Source organism: Ovis aries, chromosome 6, assembly GCF_016772045.2.
Source record: "Ovis aries strain OAR_USU_Benz2616 breed Rambouillet chromosome 6, ARS-UI_Ramb_v3.0, whole genome shotgun sequence".
Taxonomy (NCBI): domain Eukaryota; kingdom Metazoa; phylum Chordata; class Mammalia; order Artiodactyla; family Bovidae; genus Ovis; species Ovis aries.
The window spans coordinates 20,158,067-20,174,596 of NC_056059.1; the positions used below are offsets into that span (position 1 = coordinate 20,158,067).

The 16,530-nt window shown below is 36.8% G+C and overlaps 1 protein-coding gene across 12 annotated transcripts in view; it reads left to right on the top strand.

Annotated features, from left to right (window-relative positions):
- PPA2 (inorganic pyrophosphatase 2) overlaps positions 1-16,530 on the top strand; it is a 96,723-nt gene that overhangs the window by 65,822 nt on the left and 14,371 nt on the right. For all 12 annotated transcript variants that reach the window (XM_004009654.6, XM_012179574.5, XM_060417551.1 and 9 more), the window contains 3 exons: positions 471-598; positions 2,927-3,012; positions 13,563-13,632. In XM_004009654.6, the coding sequence (XP_004009703.2) occupies positions 471-598; positions 2,927-3,012; positions 13,563-13,632 (284 nt within the window). The remainder of the gene's footprint in view (positions 1-470; positions 599-2,926; positions 3,013-13,562; positions 13,633-16,530) is intronic.

Here is a 16,530-nt window from a genome sequence, read left to right on the forward strand (position 1 = left end):
TTCTATTATGGGTATGCCCTCCCCAGCCTACCTTCAGTGTCCTCTAGCTTAGTACGTTTGGAATACAGATCCTGATGTAACTCTTCCTACTCTAAACCCTGCATTGTCTTCAGAATGACAGCTGTCCTAAGTATATCTCACTTTAACGCAATTTGCTGTTTATCTGCCTGTTCATTTTTGTTTTTAATTAAAACTTTGATCTCCTTGAGGAAAAGATCTTTGTTGCCTTCACCAACTTATCCCCTATACCTAACATGGTATCTGAAGGTGCTCAACAAATGTTTGTACAATAAAAGTATAGTAGTTTACATATGAAAAAAATGGAAGTTCAGAGGTGATATGATACTTGTTGGTGATTATGCTGCTAGTGAGCAGCAGAATGGGACTAACTCCCTCAATCCAATGCTCTACCACTTAAAGGAGTGGATTTCTATTTTCAATGAAAAGTATTTTTGTTTCTTCACTTGCAGATATTGAGGATGTTAAGAAATACAAACCTGGCTACTTAGAAGCTACGCTTAATTGGTTTAGATTTTATAAGATACCAGAGGGAAAACCGGAAAACCAGTTTGCTTTTAATGGAGAATTCAAGAACAAGGTGAAGTTGATAATCTTTATTTTAAAATGTACCTGTGATATTCGTACCACATTTCTTTCACTTTGGGGGATTTCTTATGTGAATATTTGTGGATAGTATGATAATAAAAGTACTGTTTACTGACTTTCGTGTTTAAGAACATAATTTTTATTTTTAAAAAAGTTTTAGGAGCTATAAGTAAATCAGTAAGACTGATAAATACCTGTATCCATCCATTTATCTATCAATATCTCCTTCATCTGAGGAAATAAAAGATTTCTATGATCAGTCTAACTCTGTAAATTGTAAATGAAGAAAAATCTTTCGTTTTACTCTTCTGGAGAGGAGGGAGTTACTTACCATTAATGCAAATCCAAAGGGGCTTCCCTCCTAAGTGTTCATTCTATCATGACTGAATTCAACTACTTAACAGTTAACAAAGTATTTGAATTGTCTTACTGTCAGAGGGTTTTTATATTAGAAAACCACAAAGTTACCAATAAGCGGCTCCAATACGACACAAATGGAGAAAATGGACCAGAATTAAAGTCTAAAACTATTAGACTACTTCTTTTATTTATTTTTACCACTTTTAAACGTATTGCCACTATGCAAGTTTCACATTATAAACAGCCTTTAAGTGGGTACTAATAAATACAGTGTGTTTTGTAAGTAAAGTAAGCCATGGTCATCAAAACTTCAAAATTACAGTAAGTATTTTGTTATATAAGAGCTTATTGCTGAACCCAGTATTTTTAAAAAGGTTTATTAACCCTTAAGATCTTGAGGGCTTTGTCTAGGATTTATTAAATATGGATATAAAACTACTAGGCTGTGATCTCTCACATAAAAATAAAATACTAAAAATTTCTAAAATAAATTATTTTTTCTTTTTCCTCTAATATATGTGTTGTATTTTATGTTTGAAACAATACGCATTTCAAACCTATGTGTACCTTTGTGGCCCCTTATTGCCTTGGGGTTGGACTGCCAAGTCATTCCATGAATTTATAAAAGAATGAGGTAGTTTGAGGATTTTGGGGGTTTGATTTTGACAAACATTAATTTTTTTCTGAATGAAGACTGGGTCATTTATGCATCCCTTTAGAAAATAATCACTATATGCATTGCTTTTTATCACTGCTGTTTAATATATTGAGCCTAATGTAGGAAAATTGAATCATGTATCTTCAACATGGTTGAAAAGATGGCTCTAGGCTGTAATCTAGATTTTTTTTTTTTCATGCTGACTGCTTAAAGCAGGTACTGGAATCTGTTTTAATAATCAAAATTATCTGAATAATATAGTTAAAAATCTTTCCATGTATTTTCCAAATAATAAATTGACTTTTTGTCACATACTTTAGGATTCTCCCCTACACCACCTCACCAAGCATTAAGCCGTCTCCTTCATCTCGGGCAACAGCAGACCTGAGGGAAAGTTTTCTTCTCAGAAGTACATTTGCCATCATTTTCTTCACATCATAATGTGTTTAGTTGTCACTGAAAAAGAGAGGCGCTAGTAGGACTTAGTTAATACATAAGGGCTCTGCGTGAAGAGATTCAGCAGCATTTGGGGGGAAAAAATAAAAATGTTCTTCTTTGAAAAAATAAAGCAAGTTTTCCTTAAGTGGTCTTACTAGATATGTGTCTATTGGTGAGTTTTCATTTTTAGACACTGTATGAATTCACGCTAAGAAAAAGATTTTTTAAATGTTGAGGTTTATTACCTTCAGACAGTGGATAGCCTAAAATGATTATTCAATTAAACTACTTGCAGCATTGTTGATGATGAAATTATTAAGTTTGTGCCTATGTACAATCTAGATAGTAAGCTAATTGGTTTACGTGAAACAATCTTATTTGTTCTTTCAGCAACGCTATGATTTAAATCAGGGGTTGGCAACTTTTTCGTTTTCTGTAAGAGCAGATAGGAAATATTTTAGACCTGCAGGCCGTGTGTTCTCTGTCACAGCTATTCAGCTCTTCCTTTGTAGCACTAATGCAGTCAGGGGCCATGCACAAATGCATGCATGGACATGGCTGTGCTCAGTAAAACTTTATTTACAAAATCATGTGGCAGGCTGGATTTGACCCAAAGGCCCAAGTGTGCCAGCTCCTGATTTTCATTACATTCCATCTTAAAGAAGAAGAAATTAAAACAATGAGATTGAATAATCTGCGCAAAATCACACAGCTGGTAAATAAGAATGTGAGAACTTATACTTAGGTTCGCCTGACTTCAGAGCTCATGTTCTTAATAATTAACTGTCATTCTATGACTAGTTCCAAGTTATTATTAATAGTATAATGATGTGATTGCTATGTCTGATTTTGGTTTTTAACCAGGCTTTTGCTCTTGAAGTCATTAAATCTACTCACGAATGTTGGAAAGCCTTGCTTATGGACAAGTGTGATGGTGGGGCTATAAATTGGTAAGAATTTGTCTTTTCTATGTAGTGTTAATTTTTATTATTAATTGGTACTAAAGAGCCATATGATACTACTCAGATCTTTTGTTTCTTTTAAACAGAATTGCATTTTTTTTTTTTCTCATTTAAAAAGTGTTTAAAGAACACCTATTTGGAAAGCATTGCCAAATACTGGGCACTATGAAATTAGAAATTGACATGATCACTTTTCTCAAGGGATTTATAGTTTAGTAGGGAATATTGTCAAGTAAACAAGCATTTACTCACAATGAATTGTGATATATGCAAAGGTGGAGCAAAAGACAGTGATTTTTCAACATGCAGACATATGATTATTTAATTTATTTGTATGTACTACGTCATTTCTTGGTAAGAGTAAAAAGAGGCCCACTTATCCAACATGATCTGGGTCACCAGCTAATTAATTAAGGGGAATCAAACAAGTGTAAGATGTATAACAAACATTTTATTTTACTTTAAAACATTTAAATGTATGTTTATTTATCAATCTGTGGATATAAGGCTAAGACTTTTTCTGTAGAGATTCCATCTAGACTGTATAACAGAATAATATAATAGACTATATAATGGAGATTAAAGATCAAATCCTGCAATCTTTATACTCCATATACTTAAAAACCTTTGTTAGTTTTTAGGATTGTTTTTATCTAACCTTTTACACTTGTCTTGGTGATGGTTTAGTTGCTAAGTTGTGTCCGACTCTTGTGACCCCATGGACTGTAGCCCACCAGGCTCCTCTATCCATGGGATTTTCCAGATAAGAATACTGGAGTGGATTGCCATTTCCTCCTCCAGGGGATCTTCCCAACCCAGGAATCGAATCCAGGTCTCCTACATTTCATGCAGATTGTTTACTGACTGAGCTATGAGGGAAGCCCTTATAACCGGGTTGTCTTACCCACACCTAATTTAACACCCAAGTTTTTATAGTGGCTCAGTGGTAAAGAACCGCCTGGCAATGCACAAGATGCAAGTTCAGTCTCTGTGTCAGGAAGATCTCCTGGAGAAGGAAATGGCACCCCACTCCAGCACTCTTGCCTGGAAAATCCCATGGACGGAGGAGCCTGGTGGGCTACAGTCCACAGGGTCATAAAGAGTTGGGCATGACTTAGTGACTAAACGCCAACAGCAGAGCCTCGACAGTGTTTACAGCCTCAGTAGTTTTAGAGCCACTTGATGTCCATAGAAGTAATTCTGTTTCCACATTCCCTTTATCAGTGAGTATACATATAGCTTAAATTATGAAGTTATAATAACAGAGGCAACTGACATAAAAGATTTGAACGTGAGAACAACTGACTCTTGGTAAGCCTAACTAACAAGCAAAAATACAGTCTTTCTGGCACGCAGAATCCTACCTAAGTTCACTGTCCTCTTTGAATCAGAAAATGGGAAGCCGTTTATTCTTTCAGTAAGTACTGATTGAGAGTCTCCTGCCAGGTACAGTGAATATAGTCCTTGTGCTCATCGAGCCCAAGGTCTGGGAATCAAGAGGGAAATCATTAAAAAAAAAAAAAAAAAAAGAAAGAAAAGAAATCATTAGACCAAAGTAATAGGGGATAAAGAATTAGTCTCAGGGAATGTTTTATCCAAGTTCAGAGGCTTACCTTGTAAATGCTTGGGCATTATAGCTTCAGATTCTATTGCTCTCTTTTTAAAAAATTTTAGTTATAGATAATTTACAATATTACATTAGTTTCTGCTGTACATCAGAATATATCAGTTGATGTATGTATCCTTCCTTTTTTAGATTCTTTTCCCTTATAGCTCATTACAGAGTATTGAGAAGAGTTCCGTATGTTTTACAGTAGGTCCTTAATTAGTTATCTGTTTTATATATAGTAGTGTGTCTAGGTCAATACCAGTCTCCCAGTTTATCCCTCCTTCCCCTCAACTCCTGCTTTCCCTGGTGGTAACCAGAAGTTTGTTTTCTACATCTGTGACTGTTTCTGTTTTGTAAATAAGTTTAATTCTGTCATTTTAAAAATTCCATATTTAAGGAATGTCATATGATGTTTTTTCTTGTCTGACACTCCACTCAGTATGATAGTCTCTACTTGTCCATTCATAATATGACACATGGCATTATTTCACTTTTTCTGTGACTGAGCAATATTCCATTGTATATATGTACCATATCTTTACCCATTCCTCTGGCAGTGGGTATTTAGGTTGCTTCTGTGTCATCAGAATTCAGTTTCTCTTGCAGGCTATGACTCTGTGGACTTCATCTTCTATTTTTCTTTTGTAGAACACTCTTTTTTCAGCACCTTTTTAAAAGTTAATTATTTCTAACATAAATATTGCAGTTTATTAACAAGAAAACTGGGTATAAATTAAATGTCATCTAGCCGTTGCCATCCTAGTAACTAGTAGGCTGAATTCTTCTTTCTGGCCAGATATCCTAAGTGATTTATTAATCCGATGGCTCCCAGGTGGCCCTTGTGGTAAAGAATCTGCCTGCCAATGCTGGGGACACAGGAGACATGAGTTTAATCCCTGGGTTGGGAAGATCCCCTGAGGGAGGAAATGGCAATCCACTCCAGTATTCTTGTCTGGAGAATCCCATGGACAGAGGAGCCTGGTGGCCTACAGTCTGTGGGTTTGCAAAGAGTCGAATACGAATAAGCACATGCAGACACACACACACACACACAGACACACACACACACAGACACACACACACACACACACACACACACACACACACACACACACCCCTCTAAAAAGACGGGTTTCTGATTGTTCAAAGAGGTATTTGCTTGCTGTTTGCTTTCATTTCCTTCCTAATGGTACTTTCTGAAAACCTTTTGCAGTCTTTGATGGGGCTTATATGGTTCCAGGATTTTTGAGCTGCACATTTAGAGAGCATCTCTGATTAGTTTTTCTATAGTTTGATATCGTTCCTTCTATGCTGATTCTAATTGTCTTTACTCTGAGAGTAAATTTATTTATATGCTCTGAAGTCATTTTACTTGTAGCCTCCTAGGAATGATATAGATTACATTAAGAATTGACATTTATTGAACTGTATGCTATTTTTTAGGTTATGTGAGCTCCATATGTATCATCTAATTAATATTCACCAGAACTCTGTAAGACACACATAATTTTTGTACCCATTTTACATATGAGGAAATTGAGGTCAAGTAGAGATTATGATCTGTTGATAGTGTCTAAGTGTTGGATTTAATCCAGACTTTAAGCATATCCTCTTAATAGCTATATTCTTTCTGTTTTCAAAGAATACAGCAAAATTAATTTATTTAGCTAAAAAATGGTATAAGTCCTGGATGTAAATTTTATGCATCTAGATAATTTAAAGTCAAAATCTTCAGAATTTTAACTCATTTTTGTCCACATTTTTTAAAATTTTTTGTTACTACCTGATTTGTAAAATATATTTATACTTAAGTTTTTCTTTAATTTGTCTTTACCTATGAATTGCTTCTCTCTAGAAAGGAAGTGAAAAGCAAAGGAGAAAAGGAAAGATATATCCATTTGAATGTAGAGTTCTAAACAATAGCAAGGAGAAATAAAGCCTTCCTCAGCAATCAATGCAAAGAAATAGAGGAAAATAATAGAATGGGAAAGACTAGAGATCTCTTCAAGAAGATTAGAGATACCAAGGAAACATTTCATGCAAAGATGGGCTCGATAAAGGACAGAAATGGCATGGATCTGACAGAAGCAGAAGATATTAAGAAGAGGTGGCAAGAATACACAGACACCTAGAGCCAGACATCCTGGAATGTGAAGTCAAGTGGGCCTTAGAAAGCATCATTACGAACAAAGCTAGTGGAGGTGATGGAATTCCAGTTGAGCTATTTCAAATCCTGAAAGATGACGCTGTGAAAGTGCTGCACTCAGTATGCCAGCAAATTTGGAAAACTCAGCAGTAGCCGCAGGACTGGAAAGGTCAGTTTTCATTCCAATCCCAAAGAAAAGCAATGCAAAGAAAGCTCAAACTACCACACAATTGTAGTCATCTCACACGCTAGTAAAGTGATGCTCAAAATTCTCCAAGTCAGGCTTCAGCAATACATGAACCGTAAACTTCCTGATGTTCAAGCTGGTTTTAGAAAAGGCAGAGGAACCAGAGATCAAATTGCCAACATCTGCTGGATCATCAAAAAAGCAAGAGAGTTCCAGAAAAACATCTGTTTCTGCTTTATTGACTATGCCAAAGCCTTTGACTGTGTGGATCACAATAAACTGTGGAAAATTCTGAAAGAGAGGGGAATACTAGACTACCTGACCTGCCTCTTGAGAAACCTATATGCAGGTCAGGAAGCAACAGTTAGAACTAGACATAGAACAACAGACTGGTTCCAAACAGGAAAAGGAGTACGTCAAGGCTTTATATTGTCACCCTGCTTATTTAACTTCTATGCAGAGTACATCATGAGAAATGCTGGGCTGGAAGAAACACAAGCTGGAATCAAGATTGCCAGGAGAAATATCAATAATGTCAGATATGCATTTGACACCACCCTTATGGCAGAAAGTGAAGAGGAACTAAAAAGCCTCTTGATGAAAGTGAAAGAGGAGAGTGAAAAAGTTGGCTTAAAGCTCAACATTCAGAAAAAGAAGATCATGGCATCTGGTCCCATCACTTCATGGGAAATAGATGGGGAAACAGTGGCTGACTTTTTTTTTCTGGGCTCCAAAATCACTGCAGATGATGATTGCAGCCATGAAATTAAAAGATGCTTACTCCTTGGAAGGACAGTTATGACCAACCTAGACAGCATATTAAAAAGCAGAGACCTTACGTTGCCAACAAAGGTTCGTCTAGTCAGTGCTGTGGTTTTTCCAGTGGTCATGTATGGATATGAGAGTTGGACTGTGAAGAAAGCTGAGCACTGAAGAATTGATGCTTTTGAATTGTGGTGTCGGAGAAGACTCTTGAGAGACCCTTGGACTGCAAGGAGATCCAATCCATCCTAAAGGAGACCAGTCCTGGGTGTTCACTGGAAGGACTGATGTTGAAACTGAAACTCCAATACTTTGGCCACCTGATGCAAACAGCTGACTCATTGGAAAAGACCCTGATGCTGGGAGGAATTCGGGGGCAGGAGGAGAAGGGGATGACAGAGGATGAGATGGTTGGATGGCATCATTAACTCGATGGACATGGATTTGGGTGGACTCCGGGAGTTGGTGCTGGATGGGGAGGCTTGGCGTGCTGCGGTTCATGGGGTCGCAAAGAGTCAGACACGACTGAGCGACTGAACTGAAGTGAACTCAGTTCCTTCAGTGTACTGTGTTATTGGTTACCGAACCTTCCCACCTTCCTTTTTCACCTGTTCTCTCCATATAAATAGGTTTAAGTCTGAACTGAAGGCTGTGTTTATCGCAGTAGTTCTCTCAAACAGTGTGTATAGTACAGCACAGTTACCTAGGGAAAGCACTAGAAAGCTCACTTGTTGTCCTCTTCTTTAAATCTGATGAGTTAGGATCTTTGAGGAGAAGGATCTAAGTACCAGTATGTTTTAGAAGCTCCCTGGCTTCTGGTGAGCTGTTCTGCTTAACAACTATAAAATCTAAATTTTTCGAAGAGGAAACAATTGGCCCCTCTTGCCACACAGCCTCATTTCCCATCACTTCTTGCCTTTTATTTCATGTTCCAGTAACTTAGAACCACGTGTCACTCCTCACAAACACCATGCTTTTATTGATCTCTGAGGCATTTCTCATTTGTCTCCTTTGCCATGATTTTCTTCTCACTTCTCACTGGCTGGCTTACTCATCTGTTAAAACTTTGTTTTGACTTCGCTTTCTCTAGGAAACTTTCCCTCATCCTAGCCTTGTGCTCTCTAAGGTGCCATTATACCTAGCTAAAAGTGCTATTCCTTGCCCTCTGTATAGTCTTATCACTGCATTTATTCATTAACTGCTTATTTTATGAATTTGTCTCCTCCTGAGTATTTCTTCAAACATAGATGAATATCTAAAGATTCATATTTGTATTCATCTTTATATTCTTCATAAATATTCATATTTATATCCTACATGCCTGACATGTAATAGCCACTTAGTAAATACATGTTGGAGTGATTGTTGGATAATATTTTAAAGTAAAAAAACATATGTTAGGTGTTAAGTCCAGTAGTAACTCTTCTCTTTTAGGAGCCCTGCATTTACTAAATTGCTTAATTCTGTTTTTCCCAATAAGTTTTATTGTTAGTTTTATTCTTTTTCCCCGCTGCTTACTGTTCACTCTAGAAGCTGCATATTTCTTTTAGCAGGGATAGTTAAGTTATTTCTGCTTTACTGAAAGCAACTTGAAATTCTCTGGAGGAAAAATACAGTTTTTTTGTCATTTGGTTTTATTATTCTTCAACTCTTCTCAGATTCTCTTTAGTCATGATTTATATATCTATCTTATTCTTAAGAAATCAGGACTGTACTCTTCATTTCATTTGTTATGTGCATAATTAACTGTAGCCTCACCTGTGTTCTCATATCACTGCTTTCCGCACCTCTAGGAAGAACTTGGAGTGTTTTATTAGTTTTTTTATGATCTAAATTGAGTTTGTATTTTAGCCCTAGTGATAGGACTCGGCACACAGTAGGTAGTTTGAACATGCTTACTGAATGAAAAAAATTATATAAATATTTATATGACATCTTCAACATATGTATATATGTTTTTTCATATATATGTATATTGTTCCAAATTATTTATGTCTTGAAGCTGTTTCTACCTTTCCAGAGAAAGATATATTTAGTCCTTATATAACTCCAGTTCTTTAAGCTTTATGTAGATTTACATCAATGCTAGCTTTCTTCAATGAACTCTGGAGGTTATGGTCCCAAATCGTCGTCATTTGTATCTCTTTAAATTTTCTTTCTCCTTTGTCCTTGACTGTTTTGCTTTAGAAAGAAAAACCTTGACCATTCTGAATCTTGGACCCTGTCCTTGGGGATTCGCATGAGTGTGGGCCTTTGTCTGATTTGATTGTCTTGAAGAAGATAATTTTCTCTTTACTAAAATTTCATATTGCTGGTCCTATAAATTTCATCTTTTAGATTTTTTTTTATTATTTGCAGGTAACTTTCTGTTTCTTTGTATTTAATCACTAATTTTCCTTATTATATATCTGTTAGTATATTTTTAAAATTATTTGTAAGTGAAATTTGGTTTGTTGGGCATAGAAATTTTGAGGTTGTTGATCTTTTGCGCTAGTATGTCTGCTTGTTTTGGTCAGCAAATGATGTAGTCAGCAAAGGCTATGCGATGATTATAAATTTAGAGCAAAATATTGAATGTCTTGCTATTAAAAGGGAAGCAGCGCACTCTTCCTTGTGATGATGACGATTTTTGGCTGCACTGCATAGCATGTGGGATCTTAGTTTCTCAGCCAGCTATCAGACCTGTGGCCCTTGCATAAGAAGCGTGTCGTCTGACCCACTGGACTGCCAAGGAAGTTCCCCTGAGTCTTTATTTTTAATCTCATTTATAGTAAGCACCATCAGTTTAGTCATCTTTCCTTGAAGGGATTATACTACTTTTCCTCCTGTAGGGCATAGACATAGCTAGAAAGAACCCTGAACATTTTAATGTCCAGGGAGGTTCCATGGTTCAGTATTGTGTCCCCAGCATTTAAAAATGTCCTAAATATGTTGGTATAAGAATACTTTTTTGAATCAATCAATAAATATGAATCAGTATAAATTTTTATATAAGGGCCAGTTCAGAAGAAATAAAAATATTTCTTGATAACTTGCCTTTTATCATACCTTCAAACATCCAGAGTAGATCCTGAGGAAAGCATATTGCAACCCAGGTTATATTCTTCATTAACTAGAAGGATGTTAGTGAGGAAGGTGGCACTATTTGTCGCAATAAAGTGCTGTTATTGTTGTTTACAGTAGTAACAAGGGGCTTTGTTACTTCTTATCTCTCCTCTTTTGTATGTTACATATCATGCAAGAATCTCCTAAGTCCATTTGAATATACCTTCCATTTCATTCCTAAGACAGCCATGCTAATAACTTGTCCAGGGTGAAAAATAGTAAAGCCTATTGACTTTCCTAGGTTTTGCTGGTTACTTGTCAAGATATTTTATTGGGGATATTTTTTAACTTACTCGGTTTTTAAAATTGACGGTACTGGCTTGAATATTTTTTCTTGCCTAACATTTCTGTTGATGGCTTTGCTTTGTTGTGGGAGTAGAAGTTTACTTTAGAAATAGGTTATCAGATTTAACATAAAAATACAGGAGACCCACTCAAATCTAAATTTCAGACTTTAATCTAAATGTCTCATGCAATAGTTGGGACATATTTATACAAGAAAATAAGTTGCTATTTATCTGAATTTCAGACTTAACTGGATTTTCTGTATTTTATCTGACAACCATTTTTACAGAAGACTCCCTTTTCTCTCATCATCATTTTCCCAGAATCCCCACTGAATGTTTCCCTTTGGTGTAGTTATAGTGTTAAAAACCTTGTGTTGTTGTTGTTCGGTTGCTAAGTCGTGCCCGACTCTTTGTGACCCCATGAACTGCAGCACGCCAGGCTTCTCTGTCCTTCACTATCTCCCTGAATTTGCTCAGACTCATGTCCATTGAGTCAGTGACGCCATCCAACCGTTTCATGCTTTGTCACCTCCTTCTCTTTCCCTCAGTCTTTCCCAGCATCAGGGTCTTTTCCAATGAATCAGCTCTTCGCATCAGGTGGCCAAAGTATTGGAGCTTCAGCATCAGTTTTTCCAATGAATATTCATTATTGATTTCCTTTAGAATTGACTGATTTGATCTCCTTGCTGTCTAAGGAACTCTCAAGAGTCTTCCCCAGTACAGCAGTCAAAAACATCAATTCTTTGGTGATCGGCCTTCTTGATGGTCCAACTCTCACACCTGCACATGACTACTGGAAAAACCATAGCTTTGACTAGACAGACCTTTGTCAGCAAAGTGTTATCTCTGCTTTCTAATATACTGTCTAGGTTTGTCATAGCTATTCTTCCAAGGAGTAAACATCTTTTAATTCTGTGGCTGCAGTCACTGTCTGCATTGATTTTGAAGCCCAAGAATATGAAATCTGATGCTGTTTCCACATTTTACCCATCTGTTTGCCATGAAGTGCATAGGACTGGATGCCATGTGTATATACGTAAGACCTTATATATAGCATATTTATTATACACCATGCTTTCTTCAGAGGAGTAGCACTTAAGACTTTGCAGTGTCTGGTTTTTTGCCTTGTTCCTTTTAAATTTAGATTTTCTTTAGAGAAACCTCTCATGTATAAGACCTTACCTTTTTCAGTTTTTAGCTTACTTAAACAAGGGCTGTGGAGAAGAGAGTAGTTTAGTCTTAAAGATGATAATGCCAGCTTTCATCAAACATCAACATTCATGCAAGGAATGAAAACAAATTCTACATTGAGTCTGAGTAGAAAGCAAAATGACCACTTTCATAATCACTGTGTACCCAGTATCTGATTATAGACAGATGTAGTTTAAAAGATAAATAACTAGACAGATCTTTTTATCATACATGTCCCAGAATATTTCACAAAGCCATTGCCAAAATAAATTTGATAATGTGTATGCCTAAGATCCACTTGGGGAGCGTGTGCATGTGAGTATGTGTGTGCATGTGTTCCATCTATTAATTATCTCTCTTAGGGATCTGCTAATCATTTATTTCTTCAATTTTGAAAAAATTAATTTGGTTTTAACTCCCTTCTCTACCTTTTTATGCATCCACTTTAATCTGATTTCTTTGATGAATTTTTTTAAAAAATCAGACTTAAAAAGTTTGAGGGGAATAATGCTTAAGCTTTCATCTGGGAAGTAAGAAAGACGTGGTGGGTGGCGTACTTAGAGAGTAGGCTGGTCCCCATTGTGTTTGAAGGCTCTGGCCTTACAGAATCTTTACTGATGGTGGGAGGAGCTGCTGTCTGTGCCTTGCTAAACTTTCATACTTGCACAGAAACTCAGTCTTGGTGTTCATGTGGTTTCCTCTCACCGCTCGGAGCTTAGTCTTTCATACCTGTCTGAGACTCTACAGTGTTTATCACCTCACTTAGAGGAAAATTCTTCCTTATGATCCTCAATCTGTGGGTCAAATTTGGTTTTTCTTTTCTTCAGTAAGGATGAAGGGTAATGGAATAGCCTTTTACATATACCAGAAGAGTATTTAAATTTGTTTACTATCATTTGACCTTTTTTTTTTTTCAAGTTCTGGAGCGCAGTGCTGTGGAGCACTCTCTAACTTTGCCTGAAGGAATGTACAAGACTCTCATTTTCCTAATTTATATTCATGCAGGTTCTTTTTTAGGGTATCTTAATCACATTCCTACAGTGCTGTAGCATTCTACATTAGAAGACCCCTTGTGAGGTGGGATTAGGAGGGAGAGAGGGAGAGTGTGTGTTATCAAGTGAGATCTGGAGACTCTGTAACTATTGGCTGAGATCATGCACTCAAATGTAAAGTGTTTGAGAGTTGGTTTTATTTTTGGTAATTGCTCCTTTTTTATCCTGTTCAACAGTTATATTCTCTTTTCCTCTCCAGCACAAATGTCCAGGTATGTGATAGCCCTTTCCATTGCTCTGAAGAGGAAGCAAGATCATTAGTTGAATCGGTAAGCAACAGATGTCCAAATTATCCTTTATTCTAATAAATCCCATGGGGAAGTCTAACAGAAGTTCTGAAAAATCTATCAGTGAAATCTATCATGTCTTTGGGAAGCATAAAATTAAAAACTAGCATTAAAATTATTTTTTATCCAAGGAATTTAGATTTCAAACTTGTTACTGTTGTTCTGTTTTCTGAAGTTAACCATGTAACTAATTTCCTATGATACTATTTTCACCAGTTTATTATTGTTTAAATCCATTAGCTCTCCTCTGCACTGACCTATCCTCACAAGTTATCCACTCTGTCTGTGGACTGAATAAAAATTGTGACTGGCTGCTGGCACAAGTGCATTTTGTCTTAAGTTTCTTTTCCTTTTTTTTCCATTTAGTTTGGTTACCTCACAAACGTTCCTTCTCTAAGGAGAATATCTTTAGATTTTTATAGGTCTTAGTGATAATGCTGCCTTGAGGCAACTGAATTTATTAGTAAAGTAATACTTGGAGCCCACTAAATAAGAAAATTCAGATAATCAAGTAATATTGCTGTGTAAAGCATATTCAGGAGTGATCTTAGGCTAGAAATCCCATCTATAAATTTAAGGTTTCTGGGTTTTTTCTCTTTAAACTAATTATCAGAAAACTAGTGAGTTTAGCTCTTTACTTCAGGACCAACAAAAGTGTTTACTCACAATGGCTGCTTTGAATTGTTTTTCACTAATTAATCAGCTGTTTAATTATTGCCTGCTATGTGTGGTTAGATGCTAGGTACTGGAGATGCAGTATTACAGAGAAGATACAAAAAGCTGTCCTCGTATAGCTAACATTGTAGTTGCAGTGATGGATAATAAACACTCAAGTAAAGTATAAAGTGTTTCTCAATGTGATAAATGCAGGGATAAGAAATGAGCCAGGAAGAGGGGATCCAGTGCCTGGAGTCGGGGGCGGGCGCTGTAGCGACTGGGAAGCGTGAGGGACAGCCGCGTGAGCCGGGAACTGACCCGAATCTGGATTTGTAGACGGTACGGGACTAGGCCATGTGACTGTCTGAATAAAGAGCGTCCCACACCGCAGACCAAAGGCCATAGGCAAGTGGGTGCTTGATCTGTTGACGAAATGCCCAGGAAACCACCATGACTGGTAGGATAGGGGAGTCTAGGGGAGAAAGGAGGAGCTGAGATCAAAAATGTTTGGATCTGCGGTAAAAATGGAGGCAAGTTATTACGAAAGACCTTCTGAAAAACACCCTGTAAAGATTATTTTAAGAATTTCATTTCTTATTCTGAGTAAGATGGAACCATTGAAAGGTTTTGAGCAAAAGTATGATGTAATGATATGATCTGACTTAGATTTTAACAAGATCACTTCGGCTGTGTTGGCAAGAATGGGCTCCAGGGAGGCAAGGAAGGTGCAGGGGAGCCCTGATAATCATGCACCCTACGATGTCAGTTTGTTTTCTCCAAGTTTTCAGTTTTGTATCTGTGTCGATTACATTCTGAACTTAGTTCTCATTTATTATTCTTTAAGAAAAAAATAGAGGAAAACAAGTTAATAACTTTTTATCTTTATTCATGTAGTCTCCCATTAATCTCAGATTAAGACCATTCTACTTTATGGGACTTCACTGGTGGTCCAGTGGCTAAGACTCCACACTCCAGATGCAGGAGACCCGAATTCGATCCCTGGTCAGGAAACTAGATCCCACATGCAGCCAAAAAAAAAAAGAAGACTATTCCTTTGTAGTTTCGAATTTATAAATGATAGGTATAACAGAGTTTTGTTTTAAAGTTAGCTCCAAGATGAAAGTTTCTGTCTTACATCTTTAAAAAAAAAAAATTTCCTAACATTTAAGTAGGAAAAGTCCTCTTAAAATAATTGGAGAACTTGGATATAATCTAGGTAGTTAGATATGGGGGACAAGATTAGAATTCAGAAACATTAACATCCAGATTTAATTATATGGTTTGGTAGCTTTGCTCTGTTTCGTAATGATGAAGAAGGTGCTATGCTGATTTTTCACTGAGAAGGCTGTAATAGAAGATAAAAATGCAGAGAAGGCAGTCCTTCATCAGCTCTAGTAGAAATTACTGTATATGGGATTTCACCACTAAAAATTTATAAGTCAAAGAATTGCTCTTTTAGCAGCCTCATTAGTGATTTTGGAGCTCAGATTAGGTAACACTTAGTCAAGAGGATTTTATCAGCTTGTAATAATGAAATTTTTTGTAGTCAGAGCATTTTGGCTTGGCATTTTCTCTCTTCCCTGGTAGCTCAGCTGGTAAAGAATCCACCTGCAATGCAGGAGACCCCAGTTTGATTCCTGAGTCAGAAAGATCCACTGAAAAAGGTATAGGGTACCCACTCCAGTATTCTTGGGCTTCCGTGGTGGCTCAGCTGGTAAAGAATCCAGCTCAGCTGGTAAAGAATCCACCTTCCATGCAGGAGACCTGGGTTCGATCCCTGGGTTGGGAAGATCCTGTGGAGAAGGGAACGGCTACCCACTCCAGTATTCTGGCCTGGAGAATTCCATGGACTGTATAGTCCATGGGGTCGTAAAGAATCAGACATGACTGAGCGACTGTCACTTTATATCTTCAAAACCACACTGAGATGTTTGAATCAACATTGCTTAGGTATAGATTCCCATATCTCTCTATTGCTATATACTGACTTCAAAGTACTGTCGACTTTTGTTTGTTCTTTGCTTGCTCAGAATAACTTAAGGCATCACAGTCATCCATCAAATTTGATCATATTCACACCACATCAATCCTGGGCCTATATGGAAACAAACTATAACCCCGAGGTTTATCAGTGGGCTTAGAATAAGCGAACTCATTCTTAAAAGTTAATCAACTTAGGTAATATTATCTTAAGATAGATGTGAAGATGTTAAATGAGTATGA